The sequence below is a fragment of the Amblyomma americanum genome, chromosome 1 (assembly GCF_052857255.1).
Source record: "Amblyomma americanum isolate KBUSLIRL-KWMA chromosome 1, ASM5285725v1, whole genome shotgun sequence".
Lineage (NCBI taxonomy): Eukaryota > Metazoa > Arthropoda > Arachnida > Ixodida > Ixodidae > Amblyomma > Amblyomma americanum.
In genome coordinates, this window is record NC_135497.1 from 260,198,282 (window position 1) to 260,220,202 (window position 21,921).

At 49.5% G+C, this 21,921-nt stretch overlaps 1 protein-coding gene across 1 annotated transcript in view; it reads left to right on the forward strand.

The window, feature by feature from the left end:
• Positions 1-3,142: 3,142 nt before the first annotated feature.
• Positions 3,143-21,921, forward strand: part of LOC144096749 (nose resistant to fluoxetine protein 6-like) — a 56,018-nt gene continuing 37,239 nt past the window's right edge. The window contains exon 1 of the mRNA XM_077629607.1: positions 3,143-3,732. Within this exon, the coding sequence (XP_077485733.1) occupies positions 3,411-3,732 (322 nt within the window). The 5' untranslated portion in view covers positions 3,143-3,410. The remainder of the gene's footprint in view (positions 3,733-21,921) is intronic.

Genomic DNA, 21,921 nt, shown 5'->3' on the forward strand with positions numbered 1-21,921 from the left:
CATGTCACCCTCTCATATGTAATACTTGTTAGGCCGCCAGTGAGCTTGATATAGAGCGGAAGTAAGTTGGGTTCACATCGTTCTTGTTTCACTTGTGCAAGTATGAGAGAACAGCAGCGGAATAACGTTAAGTCTTTGTAGCTCTTCACCTTTAGGAAAACGAAAATCGCCGCCCTTTAGGGACAGCCCGCTAAAAGTTTCCACGAGAGGCCAAATTCACAACCCTTCCGCAGCGGTAAAAGCATCGGAGCGCCTTTCGTGGCAAAGCAGCAGCACAGGAGCGACGGCGGCAGCCGCCAGCTGCCGGGAAGGCGTTGACCTTTTCCCAGCGCCGATCACCCGCTTCTTCTGCATGCGGATGAGACGCCGCAACTACGCTAGTGCGCGCGGGCATCACGATGACCACGGGGCGCTGGGGCCAGTGGAACGCGTGCGCGCGCTCTCCACTCTCCTCTCCACACACACCGGACAACGCCAGCGCGCTTCAGGCGGGCGCCGGGCTCCCATCGCGTCCTCACCCCCCTCCCCCTCTTTTTTATAGTTTTTTTCTTTCTCGAGCGCCGTTGAATTCAGCACCGTTTATGGTGAATTCTTTATTGCGCGGCAACGGGGCCGCCACGCCGTCCACAAGCGAGGCGAAGAGAGCAACCGTACGGGAGAAGACGAGTCATGAGAACAAAAAAAAAAAATCGAGGGAGGCAACAAGGTAGTAGTACAAGAAAGCAACGAGCCCACGACGCACGCACCACCATCCGCGAGGGGAGCGCAACTTGCGCCCTGCGCGGTGGCGGAATGCAACTCTCCCTCCTCGCGTTCTTGTGTTTCGCTCCCGAAGCCTTTATACGGAGCGCTGCGGTTTTGCACGCTCGTTTTGCTCGACGCCTTGTCCCTTGGCAAGAGAGACGTTAGCTTTGCTTACTTTTTTTTTCTTTGCTCCGCTCGGCAGCCGCTTTCGCGCTCACCGCTGCCGTTTTGTGAAAGCGTCATTTGTTGCCCCAACTTTAGTTTTGCGCTACGTGGCGCATTGTGTTTTGAGAAGCGCAGGCAAGCTTGCGAAGATTGCTTCTTTTCTATAGCATTTATTTAGTTTCTTAAAATGGTTATCGCAAGTTGTTTCAGAATCGCAACGGTGATTTTATTCTCCAGATAAGGCGAAAACCTCTCCAGAGCTAAACACAGAATAGAAGCCCCGCGCTAGCTGGCAACCATAGGAGGGATGAGTGATTGTTGATGCGACGAAGGAGAGGCTGTGAAATTGTGAAACATAATCATACATTTTCCTAGCCTTGCATAGTATACGGTTCTAAGTGAAAATTTCCGCACCTATAAAACGTGTGGCTTGGAATAAAACCCGGAATACCCGTAACTGATTCCATGCCTTGGCAATGACATCGACTTTCAGGTTCACGTATCCGTCTTGCTAGCTTTGAATCCAAACTTGTAGTACCTCTGGACGAGTAGAGAGCAGTCAATAGTTTACCTACCTACTTTCCCGTACAAAGGGGAGTTCCGTAACCTAAAACTGGGTGGCGGTGGTTGACTTCCTTCCTGCGCGCTGTGTTGCGTTCAGATTGGCTTGACAAGACGTGCTCAGTGTGTCAGACACACGAGTCCATGGCAGGAAGACATTTGAATTATTCAGTACGTTCTGATTCACGACTAAGAAAAGAAAACTCACGAGCCGCAAGAGCACACGAACATTATTTTTTTTGCGCACTTCTGAGGCCGTATTGCCTGATGATTCATTTCCCGATGTATTATTTCGCCTTTTCGCCATTGGTCGTCCTCACGTTTGATACAGTAAACGGCGAACGGTATTGCTTCCTGGCTGATGCCACAGTCCTGACGTCACAGACTGAAGCTGCCAATGATAAATGCGGCTAAATAGTCATTTGGGAAGTGAACTGTTGCAAAATCTGAGCCCTGATTTCTTTTGCTGCACATGATTTCGCCGTCCGCAAGTTTCAGTAACGTGACGCTACAAGTTTGCGAAGCAGTGGCTTGTCAATGTCAAGCGTGTTTTTCCACCTTCATTTCGAGCATATCCTTCACTATTAGTGCGCAATAATTACAGTATGCAGAGAACTTTACGTGGATAGATTTAGCCGCAGCAGTTTCGACTAATCCATGGGCTGTTCTATTTCCAGTTACGTAGATTCATTGTGGTCAAGAAAACGCTTATGCCACTCAAACGACTTATAATTGCCACTTCAGTAAATTGTTTTAAACTTTATGCTCATGCTCCCTTGCTCATAACCCAAAAGTTAACGATGATTTCGTCACAGCTCGCAACGTCCGCTTAATTTTTTTCATTTGAAGATTAAGATATGGAGAGCAACCTCGTAGCATCGACAACCTCAAGTGATGCCTCTTCAGGTTATAGGCTCATGAGCTCCAGCGTGCGGAAAGGCAAGCGAAATTCTTGGCTCTTGTTTCGGTGTTACCAAGCTAATGCATTCATTCCCTATATGCTGAAGACTCGTCAAGTTTACGTTCGTAGAACAATGATACTCAATAAAGCTGCTTGTGCCACTTCCTGCCGGAGCCTTTGCCGCGTAAGTCAATACACAGCGAACTGCCTCGTTGCAGCACAGGCACACTTTCAACTCACTCTCAATTGAACATCGCAGTGGAAGAGTCGGTTAAAGCTGCCCATTTGTTAGGCAGCTATAAAATATATAAGAAAAATCGCGATCAACATAGAGCTGTAAAATAAATAAGAAAAATCACGATCAACAGTGCTCGTGAACAGCGTCGCCAACCGCGGCGGTAGCACGGGGCCGCATAAGTGGCCGGGACAAGTCGGCAGCCGCAGCCGAGCTGGCGCGCAGACAACGACGTGTTCCGCACGGCGGCTGCTCGAAAAGCACGACCGTCTCCGCGGGGGAGAAAAATTAGCGCGCGGCGGGTTCCTGCGGATTCTGGCGGGATGGCCGAGCGCACGCGGTGGGCTGCCGCGTTGTCCACGCTTCCTTCTGTGCCCTCCGTGCGCGACAGCGAGGGTCCCCTAATTCAGGTCACCCTCGTGAGTTTCTTGCGCGTTTCTTCCCCTCGGCGTGCCGCCGCTTTCCTCCACCGAATTGTGCTTTCCCCCCCAGTGCCCCCCCCCCTTTCCCTTGGTCACGTAAACGGGTCTGCCATTGGCGCCGGCCAACGCTGGCTGGCCGACGTCAGCGTTTCTTCCTTGCCGCGCACGTGCACCTGGCCCGGTCCACCGGCACCACCTTTCCACAGAGGCGCTCCAGAGGCACCCAGCTGGTCAGTGCCAGTCGCTCGTCTACGCTCGGTGCTTGCGGGTCATGCGCTGCTGCTGCCGCCGGCTGACGGAACGTTGAGGCCCATCAGCCACCAGCGCCGCCGCTCACGTCCCCGACCCCGCGTGCTGGAGTAGCCCCGACACGACCGGCAGCATGGGGCTCCTACCCTCGTGGACGCTTCTGGTGCTCTTGCTCGTGGCCCACGCGGCGGTCGCGCAGACCACGCCGGAGGAGCCCGCGACAGCGCCCACCACCGAGGAGCCGCCGACGACGACGCCCGACGCGGCCGAGGCTGTGCGCCGCTCGTGGGCCAAGGTGGAGTCCATGCTCAAGTCGACGGTGGACACGCAGCTGCGCCGGCTCCTTCCGCAGATGCTGCGCGCCAGCGGCGAAGCCGGCATGTCCCCCGAGTGCCAAGCGGCCAACTTCAAGGTCATGCTGGGGCTGCGCCAGCTCAAGTCCTGGGCCATCAGATGTGAGTGCACTGTGCGCACACGCGCCGCCGCAGGTGGTGCACCGGCGGAGCACCGCCCGCACCATTGCACTAGAACATATTCTAGTTCATCCTAGAATATATTCTAGATGCATCCTCATCAATGCAGCTGCATAAGCTTGTCAGGTCGCAAAAGGCTTCGGTGTGGCGCCTACGAAGAACAGTTTTAATAGGCGCGCTTCATGTCACTCTGTGGTGTATTCGCGAACGTGCAGTGCTGAGAAATTATCGGCGATTGGCTCAGCCTTCTTTGACTGCGCCGCTTCTATGACATTACCCATTACAAATTGTCCCCGGAAAGTGTTATCATTCAACTGACGTATAATAACGGGATCAGTGCCCGGGTTAAACGTTCGCTAAGTTTTTAGTGCGCGTGGGAAAAGGTATTGTTTTATTACAGGAATCACCCCCTTTAAACGCTGTGTGCGTGCTTCCCTGAAACATATACCCCATCAGTGAAAGGAGATTCAGGTAGTCGGCCTTGGTTGTCCCGCCCACAGCTTCCGCTGGAACGAGCGGGTACATTATGAGGACTCTACCCCTCCGTGGAAAGACAGCGAAGTGATTGCATCTTACCGTCAGGCGAGCCACGCAGGGACGACCAAACAGTAGCACGCAAATTCTCCCTTTCTTCCAGTGCTATTTTTGAGCACACCTTCATCCTGTTCTTGATTAAACTGGCAGCACAAATAAAAGTCTCGCGTTTTGCGCAGCTTCGCCAGTAGATGTTATTACACCCTTCTTAACCACATCCATAGAGCGTACCAACGCCATGTGGTAATATAACTTTCTTCAGGTCCTCGCGGATGCGGACCATGCCACTCGAGCCAGAATAGCTGCTGCGTGAGATCACTGAAGAACACATTTCTCTTTGAGGGAACTGCCCTTCATGTTAGGTTTTCACTCCTGAAACTTGTCGACAGAAAAAAATAATGCGCTGAATCCTTACTTTAAGAAAGAAAATCTCACAGACACTTTTCTAACATTGTTCACATTATTTTGTTGCAGTACCGTATACGAGCCTGATTATTCAGTGCATTTGCGGCGATGATCAATACCGACCACTGACAACACAACAGAAAACATCGCGGTCAGGAAAGTGACACACTGAACAGCTTTTACAGTTTGTTGCTCGTCGATATCTTCAACCACAGTAAATGGCTCGTTCGGTGTCTTTTGAAAGTTATATAGGCCACGCGAACCCTCAGTAAGAAGACCAGTTGCAGCTCCGGAGCGTGGGTCTCCTCCTAGCGTTGTCTAAAAATATTTTCGATATCCAAAGGAGCAACACAACGCCTCCGCAGACTGGTTACCCTGAAAGTTCATTGTGGCGGCTGGCGTCGTGTTCTTTTTAATCAGTATTTTTAATGTGTCGTTTAGTCCTTGCATACATCAGCGACTTGTCTCATAACGGTTTTCAGAGCAAGTGCTAGTTTTTTTGTTTTTTTTCTCCAAAGAGCTACCGTCCGGGGATGGGCAGCTACAAATCCGTTGGGACTTCTCAGCTTAAAGGGGCATTGGGGACAATCCCATACAATTTTTGGTATCAGTAAAAATCGATTTTCTGGATTTTTTTCTATGCGGATGTTTGGCCGTCAGCAAAATACACTGTTATTTCTGAGAAAATTGAATTTAATCATTTAGGCCCCGTTTGATTCAAACTTGTGGCGTCAAGACCAAAAAGGCCTCCGTGATCGCCGTGAGTCAAGTGGATGGCCGTGTAGCCTTGCCTCAGGAACCCGTGCACAAAATCCGTCTTGACGCACCGCGGTTTGCTTGTGAAGACGGCCGGTGGTGGCGCCACCTGTATTTCATTTCTAGGCCTTTTCTAGACCATAAAGCTGCGTTTTCAGTGAAAGTACCCTTTTTGTCATCACAACGCAGTAATCTGTCAAAACAGGCCAACTTTAGTTTTTCCTCATTGACCCTTTTAATATAGGCACCAATGTCCTGGGCCGTATTGTATAACGATTATTTTCTTCCGATTTATTCTTCTGCGTCTTGACCATTCGTCTTCAGTGTCTTCCAAATTGGCGAATGGAATTGTTTGCTACCGGTCAGCCTTGACTTGACAGGCGATAGCTGGCAATGGCAGAGGGAAGAAAGAATAAATCGAGGGGGGAAAAAACATGTCAAAATACAGCTCCAGGACAGATCTCTCCAGACGACGCAGCGCGGTTCAAGTTCGTGGAGGTTAAAGGTTGCGTGCACGGAAGACGGCGCACTGAGGCAGGCTTCTAAATTAACATGTCGAGTGCATTCATTGCTGAACATCCGAACAAAATATTTTTGCCTCGCCTTGAACTCTGAGTGTCAGAGAGCAGGTGACAAAGGGCCCAAGTTTTGGGCTCTGTGATCATGGATCTTCGGCGCCTAAAACTTGTTACCACATTTTATAAAGGCTGGCAAGTCAACGAGTTGAAACCTGAGGGGTCCGAATAGAATGTAGTCGCGTTGCACTTCGGATTTTTTTTAATAGTTGATTTCATTTATTTCTTTCCATTTCGGAGCGCTGTAGAGGCTGAGGTAAAAGCTGTTCCCAGCTGCTTGAAAGTTCCTCGGTTCTCTTGAGCAACGATAGCAGGGCCCAGCATTAAAAAAATACAGTTGTATGCAGCTAAAAGGCACGACGCTTGCAACAAGTTTAACAGCACTGCTATACACACTATTTATCGCATACACTAATGGACATAGATGCTTCTTCAAAAACCGAGAAGAGGATATGCACTTTAGATGACGTCATTTCTGAAAAAAGATGAGACGCAAAAACACAACGCTACAGGCAGCAAGATCACCCCTTTCGACAGCCAGACGGGACGTGTCTTCCCTCGTCGCGCTATAAAGGGACATCGGCGCCCAATAAGGCACCCCGCGAAGGGCGGCGTTGATTGGGATCGCGGACTCTTGTCGCGTACCAGGAAGCAAGCGGCCGACCGGAAAGCACGATATCAGTGTCCCGCGGTCCCGCTCTACACGCGGCGAGCGCTTCGGTGCGCCGCGCGCGCTTCACGTCCGCGGACGCCGCTCGAAATCCGGAAGCCGACGCGGAAAAAAGCGCCAGCTGCGGGCACGCACAGACGGCCATTGGACGGCGCCGCGGCCGAGAAAGAAAGCTGCGCGGGAGAAAAAACTGCGTCGACGCAAAAGAACCCCCGAGATTGACAGCCTCTATGCGAGGAATGCGAGACGCGGCGCACAAATGTGCCCGCTTTTCTTTGCGTGCGTATAGCTAGCTGTTTATCGGCACGTTCTCGTCTCTCTTTTTTTTCTTCTTCCCCCGTCTCCTTGTAATCTTTTACTTCCGCACTTTCGGTCTGCATGCGCCATGACGTGTTCCGGAAGTCAGTGCGCGAGGTCACTTTTTTGTACGCGAGCTTTCACTCGGTTCCTTTTTATTTGCGCAGGCAAACTCGTTTTTATGCGCGCTGATGTTGCGTGCGTGTTTTTGACGTGTAAACAGGGGCAGTTTTCTAGAGGGCGCCCGAAAAGAAGAAGGGAATGGAGGAGAATGGGGCGGGGGGGTGATGTGGGAATATTGGAGTTTGCTCTACCGGGGACGGACAATTCTGCGATGCGTGCTTTTCGGATGACTGAACATTGTTCCGTTGACATTATGCTCTCCAGTCAATGGACTAGTGGTTGAGGGAATTTTTTTTTTTTTTTCAGCGGAGAAGAAACTTTGTGGCGGGGTGTTATGAAATTAAAAGGCAAGATGAGTCTTCGCCAGTTGCACCTGCACTTGTCAAACGCTTTTGTTATTACTCCCGACTTCAAGCCGCTCAACGTAACAACTTTTCACGAGTAAAATGTGCGAACTGAAGCTCTTCATTCTTCCGATAAAAGCGATAGCTTAGCGGCCCGTGTACTGTGCGATATAAGTGCACGCTAAACAACCCCAGGGGGTCGAAATTTCCGGAGCCCTCCACTTCGGCGTCCCGCATAGCCTCAGTCGCTTTGGGACGTTAAACCAACATAATACCAAACCATGTTCTTGGCCAAATGTCGCCAAGATGAGATATGTCAGTAATTAAATTAATGTAATTGAATTACAGTAATTTGATCACGTTTGCCGTAATTCGTATTATAATGAATTACATTTCTGGTTTATAGTCGTATACAACTCAAGAACGAAGCGGCCTCATAAAACCAAACCAAACTCTTATTCGCTCGGAAATACTTCCATCCGCCCCTGATTACTAATCAGAAAGTCCATCTAAGCATGTTTGTTGTTTTCCTAGTTTATTTGTGATCTGTTCCCCCTATTCACTGCAAAGGACGCTTAGCCTAGAAGGAGGTTCATAAATATTTTCTTAACTTCCACCAAGCTAGCAAATAAATTTCACAGAGAGCGTGAAATTAATAAAAAAATCATAATACATAGACTTAAAAAGAGACGCCGTAGTAGTAAGAAGGGGGCCAGCAAATACAATTAGTACAACAAAGTGCTTCAGCATTCTCCCATATTCGAAAGTATAACCGTAAAGCGTAACGCATGCGGTAAAACACCGAAACATATGATGAAATGCAAAACAATAGACCTTGTTTCGACACATTAGCGGAAAAGGCAACCAGCTGAATCTGCGTTGTCACACGGACACGCGCGTTGCGTGTGTGCAACGGGAAAAAAAATTTACAAAAGTGCGCTAGTTTCGACGCGCCGAAATGGCGCCGTGTGCTACATTCGTTCAGTGCCTTTTCACTAAACGGATCACCACAGTATCCTTCACTTTCTAATTTCGTTGCGCCCTTCAGACTCCCTGCAACGCCGACGCGAGATACGGACTGCTGCCACCGCTCTGCATTATCGCTTCGGTCCGAGAGGGTCGCTTCCCGGGAGACGAGCGGCGTACCTCTCGAATAAGTATAACCGTGTTTTTCCGCGAGAAAAAAAGCAACCGCAAAAGCGTCGGGAAGGAAATGCGGACCGAGGAAAGATCCGAAACATGCTCAGTGCGCGCCGGCGACAATGCCGCTTCACGCTGCCGGCTTCCTTGCGAGCACAGACTGCGCAGACTGCGCAGACGCGAGCACGCGCGCGCCGATCTGATATCGACACGCAGCTGCGCCGCGGCGGAATATCGCGAGCGGAAGCCGCGGCGAAAGTGGTGCGAGCTCGCGGTGGGGCCGACCGCGTCCTCGAGACCCCGAACATCGGACGCCTGGGCGTGTGAGGCTCGTCCCCGGGGCGTTGGGCAACCGACCCACGCCGCCGCCTGCGGCCAGGTTTCACTCCTTGCCCCTGGCTCCGCCCGCTCCGTCGGCGGCCGCGCAAGGAGGTCATTTATACGGGAACGCGCTCGGCATCGCGCCCTGGCGATTCCGGTCACTGGAACGGATCGCGGAGCAAACAGCCGAGGCACTTTGCTCGCCGGCCCGCACTTCGCCGTCGAGACGGGGTCCTTTCTCCATCTTGTCAAACATCGCGCTGCAGCAGCTCGTCTCTCTTTGCATGCCCGCCCCGTGCAGGACCACGCTGAACTGGCGGCTGGCTTTCCGTTAAAGTTGACGGGCGGTTGCGCATCCCGCGGCGAATGAGGTCGTCATTCGTCATTTTTAACGTTCGCTGCTGTCTGTAATTAAACGCGGCCTGCACTGCTGGGGCAGTTGGTGCCACGCTCGGATGAGTGATTGCGCAACGAAAAAAAAAAAGAAAAGGAAAGACGGCCGGACGATGGTCCGCTCTGTTGGCTTTTGGTATCTCTTCCCCTCTTCCTTGTTGCGCTGTCGTGTTGTTTGAAGAAAGCGCTCTACTTTCTCGGAGGGTTGCGACCTCCTGCCAGAAGCTATGGGAATATTGAAAGATCGCTACTGCAGAACCAAGCATCTAAATACACTCTCTCGTCGAATGCTACGGAGCTTTAACGGTGTGGAGGAGTTTCTCGAAGCCTTGAGAGTCGAACTAGGTGCACTATTAATGGTCGTGAGTATCGCCACCCACCACCGATTATTCGCGTGGTTTACCTAAGCTCACTATGGTGTTGAAAACGAGGCTACAGAATTAGGCCGAGGACAGATACGTCACTAACTGGCCAGGGAGCGAGCTGTCACCATGACGCGAAAGCAATCTAATACATCCGAGCATCTATGCACGCTTATATATAATGCTTAAGCTTTGTTAGCTACTCATGCATCGTGGATTACGAGCAATATTTAAAACTTAAGTCTAAAGGAAGGAGATTGAAAGAGGCCTTCCAGGTATTGGTCTACGTGGGCTCATATCGGTGGCAGAAGATAACCCATAAGAATCTGGGTGGATTACTGGCACGCGTACGAGGATATTCAACACACACAAACACCCCCCCCCCCCCCCCACACGCACACACATCCCCGCAGGGGGGGCGTGTGCACCTTGCAGGCGTTGGTGAGTGGCGACACCACGGGTTCCCGAGCATCCGCAGGGACATCCCGCAGGGGCATGATGGTGAACAGTGCATCACCACGGACCCGAGCACCCGCGCCTAGCCGTGCGAGGCATCGCCGTGTCCGGGGAAAAGGGGTCTTGGTGGTTAAGCCGATGCCGAGCGTTTGGACCTTTAAGGCCCCTCGGCGGAAGCAACACACCACTTTGGCCCCAGCTTCCTGCGGACGGCACCTCCGGTCTGACCCGACCGGGGGAAATCGACAGTCGCCTTTTCCTGTCCTCCCCTCTATCTTTCACTTTCCTATCTTCTTTCTCACAACTATCCTGTCTCCTACTCACTTCGTGTTTCCTTTTTTCCTGGCGGCGAGGGTTAACCTTGTGTGGCCAACCACCCTGAGTTGCGTCGTATTTGGTTATAGTTGAGGTGTACAGCTGGCGTGGGCAGGACCTGCTTGCAAGTTTCTGTCCCGTCCCCTTGTTGGACTCCGTGGTGGGTGGCTGGCACCACGGCCGAACAACAAACACACTTATTCCATGGCTCCTCCCCCTTCACAAAATGATCGCCCTCAAAAAAGAGTGTGGACCGATGTGACAACCCACTACCTTCAGATGTCCAAGGAAACTTTCCCCAAATTTCCCGTCCTTCACAGCGAAGCAACAGATAAGACTGCCCGAGCAATATCCCCATTCATGGTCACAAAAACCCTAACCTCTGCCTTGTGGACGGGTTGCAAGCTAAAAAAAAATGCCTAGTGGCGACCTCCTACTATAGAACTGAAAGACAACGACCAATATTCTAAACTGTCCAACATAGCGTCCATTGGGGATGCATCTGTCTCAGTTACTGCGTACAGATCTTTGAATACCGTCCGGGGTGCGATTTCCGAAGTCGATTTCCTTCAACTCACAGAAGAAGAAATGCTTGAAGGTCTAAAACACTAAAATGCCATCAATGTTCACCGCATAAAAATCAGAAAGGAAAACAAAGAAATTGCAACAAAACATCATGTCCTCACATTCAGCTCAAGCACACTGCCCGAGTCAATAGAAGTTGGTTACCTCAAGATAAATGTCCGACATTACATCCCGAACCGGTTTGAGGTGTTTCAACTGCCAGAGATACGGTCATGGCTCACAGAGCTGCCGTGGTCGGAAAACATGTGCGAAATGCGCCTCGCAACAGCACGTTTCTGAAAACTGTGAAGCCGCAACACTACATTGCGCATACAGTGAAGGTGATCACCCCTCCTACTCAAGATGATGCCCCTCATTGAAAAATGAGAAAGAAATTGTAACAACGAAGACAAAGCAAAATATGACTTTCAAGGAAGCGCGACAACTCTTCCATGCAAAACACACATTCAATTTCACAGCAAGAACAAACTTCGCCGATGTGGTGCGCGGGGGCACTGCACCACACCGCGTTACGGCTGCTGTACAGGCAAAACCTCAGGGGCAGGGCCATCTGCGCCCCTGGCAGGGTCAGCGAATGCTGCCCCCCCCCCCCCCTATAAAAAAAAAGGTCTCGCCGTCCCTTGAGTCGGTGGACGATAAGACCCCTTCCTCTCGGAGGAGGCCTGAAGTACGTACACGCGCGGCATCCCCGCGGGCCTCCACCGAGGCGATGGATATATCATCCGGCACGACCGTCCTGCACTTGACCGTCAAAACAAAGGAAGGACCCGAATTACGTGTCCCCCTAAACAAGGAACCTAGGCTCCGGCTTCCTCCATAAAAAAAAAAAAGCCCCATAAAATGCCGTTGCTAATACAGTGGAACTGCCGTTGACTTTTCAATAACTACATTGACATAAAAGTTCTTTTACACACTTTTTCCCCTGTGACTTTATGCCGTCAAGAAATGAACCTAGGTCCTAAACACAAGAACTTTTTAAAGAAATACAGTCTTTCTTTGTGACAGAGAGCAAACTAGCAGGCTCTCTGGAGGTGTTGCTATTGCAATTCAAGGCGGTGTTGCAACAAGCGAAATCAAACTCAAAACTATGAAGCTGTTGCAGTGACTGTCCTACATTTCAAAACAATTACAGTATGTTCTATATATCTCGGGCCACACCAAAGAGTTACACTAAATGACCTAGAAACACTTTTAAAACTGCTACCAGAGCCGTATCTGGTAGTTGGGGATTTTAATGCCCACTCTGGTTTTTGGGGAAGCAAACAAACTGACACTAGAGGTCGTGTTTTAGAAGATTTTATTTTTAATTGCAACGACATTTCCCTGCGAAATACAGGTAAACCCACATATTTCTCCCCAGCCTTAGGAAAAATGAGTTGCAACGACCTGTCCTTTAGTTCACTCTCCGTTCTTACTGACTTTAATTGGAATGTTCTTGACAATACGAATGGAAGCGATCATCTTCCTATATGGTTAACTTGTCATCACCACCATCAATCCTTCCAAATAAACCACGTCGTTGGAAGCTCCACGCAGCTGACTGGGATTTATTTCAGGAAAATGCTACACTGGAGAAATTTTTTTCAGAAGATCTTAGTGCAGACGAACTGAATGAAATGTTTATGTCTTGTATAGTTTCTGTGGCACGCCTAGCCATTCCTCAGCCTTCGGGAGTGGTACGCCAAAACCACAAGGTTTGGTATAACCAAGACTACAGAGAAGCCAAAAAGAAACAGAATAAAGCCTGGGGTATTTTTCGCAGGTATCCAACAACCTAAAATTTTATAATCTTTAAAAAAGCGCGCGCAAAAGCCCGACATACCCGCCGCCGTGCGGATAAAACTTCATGAAAAAGCTACTTATCATCTATAAACAGTTCTATTACATCCAAAAAAATGTGAGAGCAAGTTCGTAAACTGAATGGCGGCTTCTCCCCTTTCACAATTCCCTTTCTAACAGCCTTTGGTGCACAAACTAGTATAGAGGAGCAAGCAGACATCCTAGGTGAACATTTCTCAAGTGTTTCCAGCTCTTCGCACTATAAACAAAAATTTTTAAAAGACAAAAACACCGTGGAGACACAAATACTTCCTACAAGCGCGTGCAGAAACGAAGCACACAACAGTCTAATCACAATTAATGAAATAAGAAAAGTTCTGTCTGCCGGCAAACAGACTGCGGCCGGCCCTGATCAAATTCATTATGAAATGCTGGCACATCTTTCTCAGCCATCTGTAGAGGCACTTTTGAGATTTTTTTTTAACAAAATAAGGATTTCAGGAAAGATACCCCTAGCCTGGAAAACGGCCGTTATTGTACCATTCTTGAAACCGGGAAAACCACCAACCTCCCTTAGCAGTTACAGACCCATAGCTGTCTCGCTAAATCGTTTGAAAGTGTTGACAACATTAGGCTGATGTTTGTTCTTAGATGTCGTGAGCTTCTTGACATCCACCAGGGTGGATTTAAAAATTCTTGTTCAACAACTGACCATCTCATCCGCCTTGAAAATACAGCCAGAGAAGCATTCACACATAGCCAACACTGCCTTGCAGTATTCTTTGATATGGAGAAGTCTTATGTTACCACTCGGAGGTTTGGTATCCTCCGCGACCTCGCGGACCTAGGTATCCTCGGAAGGGTGCTGAACCGTCTAAAAGATTTTCTTTCTGACCATTCATTCTATGTACGCTTAGGCTCCACCCTTTCCAAAATATTCATTCAGGAGAACGGGGTACCGCAGGGATGTATTTTAAGTGCTACCCTTTTTGTCATGAATATAAACTCCATAGCTAAAATAGTTCCAAAGTCAATTATGTTTTCTCTATATGTCGATGACCTCCAAATAGCATGCACGTCCTCCAGCCTATCAACCTGTGAGCGACAGCTACAACTGGGCTGAAAGAAATTGGTTTAAGTTCTCAACACAAAGAACAGTTGCTGTTATTTTTTCACTCAGAAAAGGTTTCCAGATTGACCCCACCTTGTACTTAAATGAAATTGCATTTCCAGTTAAACCAGAACACAAATTTTGGCCATAACATTTGACAAGAATCTCACATTCCTGCCACGTATAAACATAATCAAAAAGAAAGCCTCCCAATCCCTGAATATACTAAAGGTACTGTCACGAAAACGCTGGGGATCTGATAGAACATGTCTTTTACAAATCTATAGGTCTGTAGTACGCTTTACTCTGGACTATGTATGCGTTGTATATGTGTCTTCGAGGCCATCGTATCTAAAACGACTGGACCCAGTGCATTACCTTGGTTTACGACTTTCAACTGGTGCATACAGAACATCCCCCATAAACAGTCTCTAGGTCGAAATAAATGAATCCTCCCTTACAGACAGAGAAACTATGCTCACATGCACATATGTCCTGAAAATCCGTTCCTTGCCGAAACACCTCTGTTATTCCATAGTTACAAACTGCACCCCCAGAACACTGTTCAACAACAAACCCCAGTCAGTTAGACCTCTGCTGCTCCGCTTCGAGGATTGTTGCCAAACTTTGCTGGATACTTTGCTGGAATGCTGAATACCCTTCCCGATGTCGTCTCAGCGTATGACCCACTGCCCCCAAGGTACAGCCTTCCCACTGTGTGTCACTTCACGTTAACACAATGCCAAAAAAAAAAAGTCACTCGAGCACATATTACATGAAAGCGGGCGCTACAAGAAAAATGTGCGAACTACACAGAGTTTTACACGGACGGCTCAAAAACAGCAGATTATGTCGGAAGTGCGGTAGTGAAAGGAAACTGGAAAAAGATAGTAAGGCTGCCAAACTGTGCATCCATTTTTACTGCGGAGTGCTATGCTGTCTCTGTAGCTGTAAGGAGAATAATAAATAACAGTTTGGAAAACAGCATAATTTACACAGATTCACTTAGCCTACTAAAGACATTACAAACCAGAAATGCAGTCGAACCCTTAGTAGAAAACATAATACATAGCGCAGAAAAAGTCACAACACAGGGACGTATCATAAAGTTCTGCTGGGCGCCGAGCCATGTTGGAATAGATGGTAATGAAAGAGCCGACAAATGTGCTGCACAAGCTCGCAAGCGTGAAATTGAGAAAGTCAGCGTGCCCCACAAAGACTGCATGAAACTAATACACAGTAATCTGAAGGCTAAATGGCAGACAGCTTGGGATAATGAAATAAACAACAAGTTGCATTTCGTAAAGCCTGTCCTCGGCGAATGGAAGACTTGTACACACCAGGAACGTTTTACTGATGTAATTTTAGGTCGTCTCCGCATCGGACACACACACCTGACGCATAATTTCTTACTAACCAGTCAAGACAAGCCTCTTTGTTAAAGATGTGGAGACGAGCCCACACTACACCATATTTTATTATCATGTTCAAAACTCTAAAAACTAAGAAAGAAGTATTTTACTCAATTTTACAACCAATGCATTCCATTTCACCCTGCGCTGCTCTTAAGTGATTATGCAATTGTTGATATGCCTTCTGTTTTTAACTTTTTAAAAGAAGCTAGTTTTCTTGATAAACTGTGAATATTTCACTTGTCGTTGATACACCTCGGCCACTTTACCTTTCCTGAGAAGGCCGAGGTGTCTATTTCATTGGTTGGGAGCCTCCAGGTCCTTGCCCCGTCAAGGACGGCTGCTGAGGCTACCCGACCTCTTTTAAAGCTTTTAATATTAGCCGTTTATAAATCTTGTTTTCGCTCTCAATACTAGGTACAAGGAGATAACTTTTGAAGCTTTCTACATCCCCGTTTTTTTTCTTATTTGTAAATTCTGCAGAAAACAATTCCTATACCTTGAGCTTGGCGCATGCATGATAGCCTTATCTGCTTATGCGCCATTAAACACACACACACACACACACACACACACACACACACACACACACACACACACACACACACACACACACACACACACACACACACACACACACACACACACACACACACACACACACACACACACACACACACACACACACACACACACACACACACACACACACACACACACACACCTCCCCCGATGACACAAGCAGCACGATTGGTGCACCCAACACCTCCCACGTCTTTCAAGGGAGACAGGAAGGGCAAAACGAAACACACACACACACACACACACACACACACACACACACACACACACACACACACACACACACACACACACACACACACACACACACACACACACACACACACACACACACACACACACACACACACACACACACACACACACACACACACACACACACACACATATATATTTATATATAAAGCCTGCCGTGCACATCGATTGCCTTCTTCCTCCTCGGCTCCGTCAACCACATGGGACCGGTTGCACGGAAAAAAAGAGAAGGGAGTCCGGCACAGGAGGCTTCGTGCAGCGCGGTTACGTGTGGTGTCCGAGCAAGTATAATCCGGGACGCTATTCAAGCAGCGCGCAGTGCTGAAGAGAGGGCCATCACCGAAGCCCCCTGCGCAGGGTTCGCGTGCAGCCGCTGACAGAACGAAGAGGTCGGCGCAGAGGACAGCGGCCAGACCGAGTGGAGCCAAAATGTTCGTCGGTGCGGCCACACCTTCCGAGGGCGCCCACTCGAAGCGTACTTTGTATCCGTTTTTCTCCGAGGGTGCGCTCGCGAAACGGTGTCCCCTGAGAGGAGCCGCGAGAAGCACCCGACTCCCGAGCTGCCACAGCGGCTGCTTGCTGTGCGCCGCCCTGACTTAGCCAAGTGGAGCGCCGGGGAAGATGTCGAGCAGCGCCGCTATTTCGGTAACCGTTTAGGGTAAACACGGAGTTCGCCTACGCTGGCGCACACGGCGGTCGCCCTCTTGGACTAACGTGCGCAGACGGCGGCGGATGCCTGGCTGCCAACGCTCGGGTCTCCTCCAGTGGCCCGGTTCTCGTGTTTGCACGGAACGCCGACTCCGGAAGCCGTTGTGCCGTGCGATTGTGCTGCCACGCTGCGCGCAAGAAGCGTCGAGTGACGAATGGGCTGCCGGCGTACTTTTTTGTTCAGAATGAGAGGAGCTTCGGGAAGTTAGGGCGTCGAGATAAGCCCTGCCGGAGAGAAAAAAATAAGCACTTGCTTCACGGACTAGTGTTCATTTTTTTGAGGGGTGCATCCTTTCCAAAACAGCTTTGAACGGGTGATGGAGCAGACATACAAGACGTGTATAAGTTGGTGCTTGGGGTTCTCGTATGATGTATTTAATTCTTTATGTGCAATAATCGCCAGCCCCTCTGGGTGTTGAGGTCAATGAGAGAAAGATGAGCGCAGCCAGATTGATCATCAAGAAGTTGGTGAAATTGAACTCCTAGATATGGAAACACCAGCAGCGCATCGGTTATCCAAAAACAATGGGAAAATTACCTTTCACTCTAATTTTGAGTTGTCCGACGTTGTTGTCTGCCACGTGTTATTTTAACGCGAGCGATCCCCACACCTCGTGAGAACAGCGAAATAGAAAGAAATCGCGCGATTTCGGGACTATATTTAACTCGGTGCCCCGTGCAGCGCCAAATCATTTGACACGCCACGGGGAAACTCGCTGTCATTGGAGCAGCGAGAGTCACCCCCCGATGCAGTCCGTGACTCTGTCGCTCATTCGACGGGCCAGACGAAAGCAAATAAGGGTGCCCCTCGCGGAAACAGGAACAAAGCTTGGACCAGGCGGATTCAGCTCGAGCAGCTCTGGCGAAAGCGTCTGCCGCTGACCCCTATATGCTATGGAAGCTGCTCAGTGACGGGCAGGGCGCATCTTTTCTGGACACCGGCGCCGTCGTTAAGGTCGGGGATAATAATAGAGGGAGCTTGAGACATAAAAACGCGGTGGGTGCGCTCCACGCGATGCGCGCCTCGCTGCTCGAGGAAGGTGCACTGCGTCGGAATGGCCAAGTGGCCGAGCGCGGAGCGCCCCCTTTAGCCAAGTGTGCTGGCAGTGCGCAGGCATTCGCGGCCAAGGCCCGGCGATCTCTTGGATGCACAACGGCACAAATGCTAGTAGCGCTAGGAAAGAAATACCTTTACAAAATGCTCACCTGCATGGTGTTTTTTTACTTTTGATACCGGTGTTCTGCTTATTTTTTTTCTTATCACATTGTCCTATTCTGTTTTCGTTTTTTTGGTAAAATACCTTGCTTGTTTTGTATTTATTACGTATTGAAGTTTTGTAGCTTACGCAGTTACAGCCTGTGTTTTATTATTTATCAGTTCTGTATGCTGCATGCAATTGCCATGCAAAGGGCTCCGGGTCTAGTTTAACTACTTTGTAGCGTTACGGTTGGCATTTGACATCACGTGCAGATAGGAATTTCGCCCGACCGTCTCTCACCATGCCTCGTCGCAATGAGGTGTGACTTCTTTCCGCCAATCAGATTCTGTGCCGGTCACGTGACGTCCACGGAAGCAAGATCCCTCCGACGATTGTAGAGAGCCTATTTAAGGGGCTCCTAAATGCACTTTTGAGATTCATTCATTCTCTTTTCTTCATCTTTCACCAACCTTGGAATAAACAGTGCAAGTTTCGCACTAGAAATTGTCTCGTCCTTGCTCGGTCGCCATGGTCTACCGGATGCCTGCAGCCCGCCGACGACGCCACGCTACCCAATAGTAACGTCGGTCGAGCTTCGATAGGCGTGCGTCGCAACAGTAGGTAGCTTTTTGCCCCCCCCCCCCCCCCCTTCTTTTCTGTAGAGAAGTAAAGAATGTTCCGAATTGAATGACTCCTAATCCCTCGCTATCCACAAATGGCTCGCCCCTTGCTTCACGAATACAGTTCGGTGATTAACGCTGGCAACTTTGCGCAAATACCAATGCCTATCAGGCGTAACGAATACCTTCACAATCGGTAACTGAGGCAGTCACAGTAATTAACTGCTGCATTTATTCTATTCTCTTTAGCCCTATGTGCAGCTTGGGTAGATTATACCGTGCATACCTTTCAATTTTTTTTCTTGCTTGTTTACAGTGACGGGATACTGCAGCTTGCTGATGCTTCAGAGGTTTACGTATTGTTATTACTAGCCTATATAAATAGGCAGCTTGCACCAGTCACAGGGTCTGTCAATCGTTTTTTTGCGCGCGACTAATTTCCTTTCAAGCGGAAAAGTGCTGGCCCACCGAGAGCATTTAAGGATCATTCGTTTTCTGGTTCCTGTCTTTCTAATGCACCTTCTCTGTCCCCGTTTAGGGTAGGAGATCAACGTTTATCTAGTTAACATCCCTGTTTTTTTGTTTTTTTCTATTTGTTCTACGCCACTCTCGCTTACGTTACAACGCTTTGCTTTCCTTGTAGTGCAACTATTGTTTAGAACTGCAATTATACTGGTTTCCGTCCGCAGTTTATACATTAACTAATTTGCTGCGCAGATATCTACTGAAAGATATCTACGCCACCGCGGCGGTTAAAGCGCACTTTCCATCTAAGTCAGTTCCAAATCTTGTCCGTACGCTGACGGCGAATTTATTAGATACGCCTTCACGTTTCATTGCTGTTTGTTCTTTTGTTTTTTTTCGAAAATTCCGAAGTTAGCGTAGCCGGGAACTAGTTACACCTGGCTGAGGAAAAACTGTACCTTTAAATTAACTCAATACATCTGTACAGTTGCTACAGGCACAGTTGTTAAATGAGCCAGAGGACGGAAAAGGTTATTCGGACGGCCCTTGAAAGCGTATACTTACACCTGCACTTACCTTGCTCGGCCAGTCGGTTAATGCTTACGAACCGAATACACGCCTCGTGAAGAGAGAGAGACAGAGCAGCAAGGGCTCCTGTTTAGTTATTCTTAACTATAATGTGTTCCCAGCACTTCCCTAACCAGGAGTTAGTTTACCGTTTTCTGTCTTTTTTTTTCACCCAAAGGGGGCTTAGTACTGGGAGCAGGAACGTCGCCGGTGGACGTCATGATATAAAATAAGATCAGTGTTTAATAACAACCCCGCCGCGGTGGCTCAGTGGTTAGGGCGCTCGACTACTGATCCGGAGTTCCCGGGTTCGAACCCGACCGCGGCGGCTGCGTTTTTATGGAGGAAAAACGCTAAGGCGCCCGTGTGCTGTGCGATGTCAGTGCACGTTAGAGATCCCCAGGTGGTCGAAATTATTCCGGAGCCCTCCACTACGGACCTATTTGTTCCTCTCTTCTTTCACTCCCTCCTTTATCCCTTCCCTTGCGGCGCGGTTCAGGTGTCCAACGATATATGAGACAGATAGTGCGCCATTTCCTTTCCACCAAAAACCAATTATTATTATTATTATTATTATTATTATTATTATTATTATTATTAATATTATTATTATTAATAACAAGTTTCAGCAGACTCGTCGCGGTGACGCAGTGGTTGTAGCACGCTGCGACTGAGAGCGAAGTTGCGGTTTCGCCTAAGGCCGCGGGCGGCCGCATTTCTATTAAGATGAAATGCGAAAACGCCCTTGCGCAGAGATGTCTGTGCAGATTTCAGAAACGCAGTTGGTCGAAACGAATATGAACATCTGCACGTGCCTAATAGCCAAGAGTCTAGCTTTGGCTATTGAGCAACAATTTTCGGCGTATTTTCGGCCTTTTCTTTGCATCAGGTTTCGGCGGTTGGTAGCTCACAGTGCGGGTTGTCCCTGTCAACTGTCGGCCTTACTGCATTGCATTGGTCATGGCTAACACGAAGCTGCGAACCAAATGCTGTCGCCACTAGCAATGTTTGGTGCGCACGTATAGTTGCATTTTAGCATGGATTGTGAAATAGGCTGGAGGAGAGCACTGCGCACTCCCGTTAAGTGAAGGCCTTTAATTACTACAATTTCTTTTTACATCGTCTGGGGGCTGAGTTATCGAGCGTACTCGGCCAGAGCTCAGAATCGGGAAATGAAGCGATGCACAAGAAACGGAATGCAGAAGATCAGGGGCGCACAGCCAAGAGGGAGCTCTTTCAGCGGATGTTATTTTGGAAAGGTGTTAATCGCCAAGGATGTACGTAGAGGACGAAAGAAGGCCTGCCAATAGCACCGCTCTCGCTTCCCGCATATCTCGCCCAGTTTGGGCTCCGCGTTGTAGGGGAGGCGGTCACCGCCTCTTGGGGTAAGCGAAGGGCGCAGTGGAAATAAGTCACACATGGCGCTCTAACGACAACGACTGAGATGTCCGTGAGGAGCCATTTTTGAACGCTTCCCGCACGAGACGCCGCGTTTCTTTCCATGGCATTTTTATCCGGCATAAGTCATTATGCACTCAAAATAAAAACACTACGACCCCCCCCCCCCCCCCCCGGCAACTCCGCCTGGTGATTTTTTTCTCGTTTTTTTTATTGCCCGCAGATGTCAGTGGCGGAATGACGGTAGTAATGAGGCAAGAAACGGGCTCGAAAGGCACCACGACCAGTAACCATGACGCCGAGATGCGAAAAGCGTGAGAGGCGACGGCTCGTTCGCGAGACACTGACACTCCGTACGCGGAGTGACTTTATCTCCATAACCGGCCGTGGGTTCGGTCAGTGCTGCATCGCGCCAACAGGCAGCAGCGCAACGCCCGCACAATTAACGCGCGCGCGTGCAGCCGCAGCGGCCGTGCCGGCGGTTCCGTCCGGCGCCCCTCGGCGCGATCGGCGCGGTCGAGAGAGGGGGCGGCTGGCGCACGCGGAGCCGGCCAAACACTTCCTCCAAGCGGGCTTTGACTCCGCCGAGCACGAGGAACAGCGCCGAAGCCGGCCGCGGAAGAACCCGGCCGTTTCGGCGACCGTGAGCTTGCTGGGCACGGCGCGCCTTTCTTTTCGCGGCTTTCATTCTGGCCGACGGTGCGCGCTGTTTCTTTGCGCGCATTGTTTTGGCGATGGGGCCGCTCGGCTCTCTCGCCGAGCCGCTCGCAACGCGGCTGCTCGGGGAATGATATTAAAC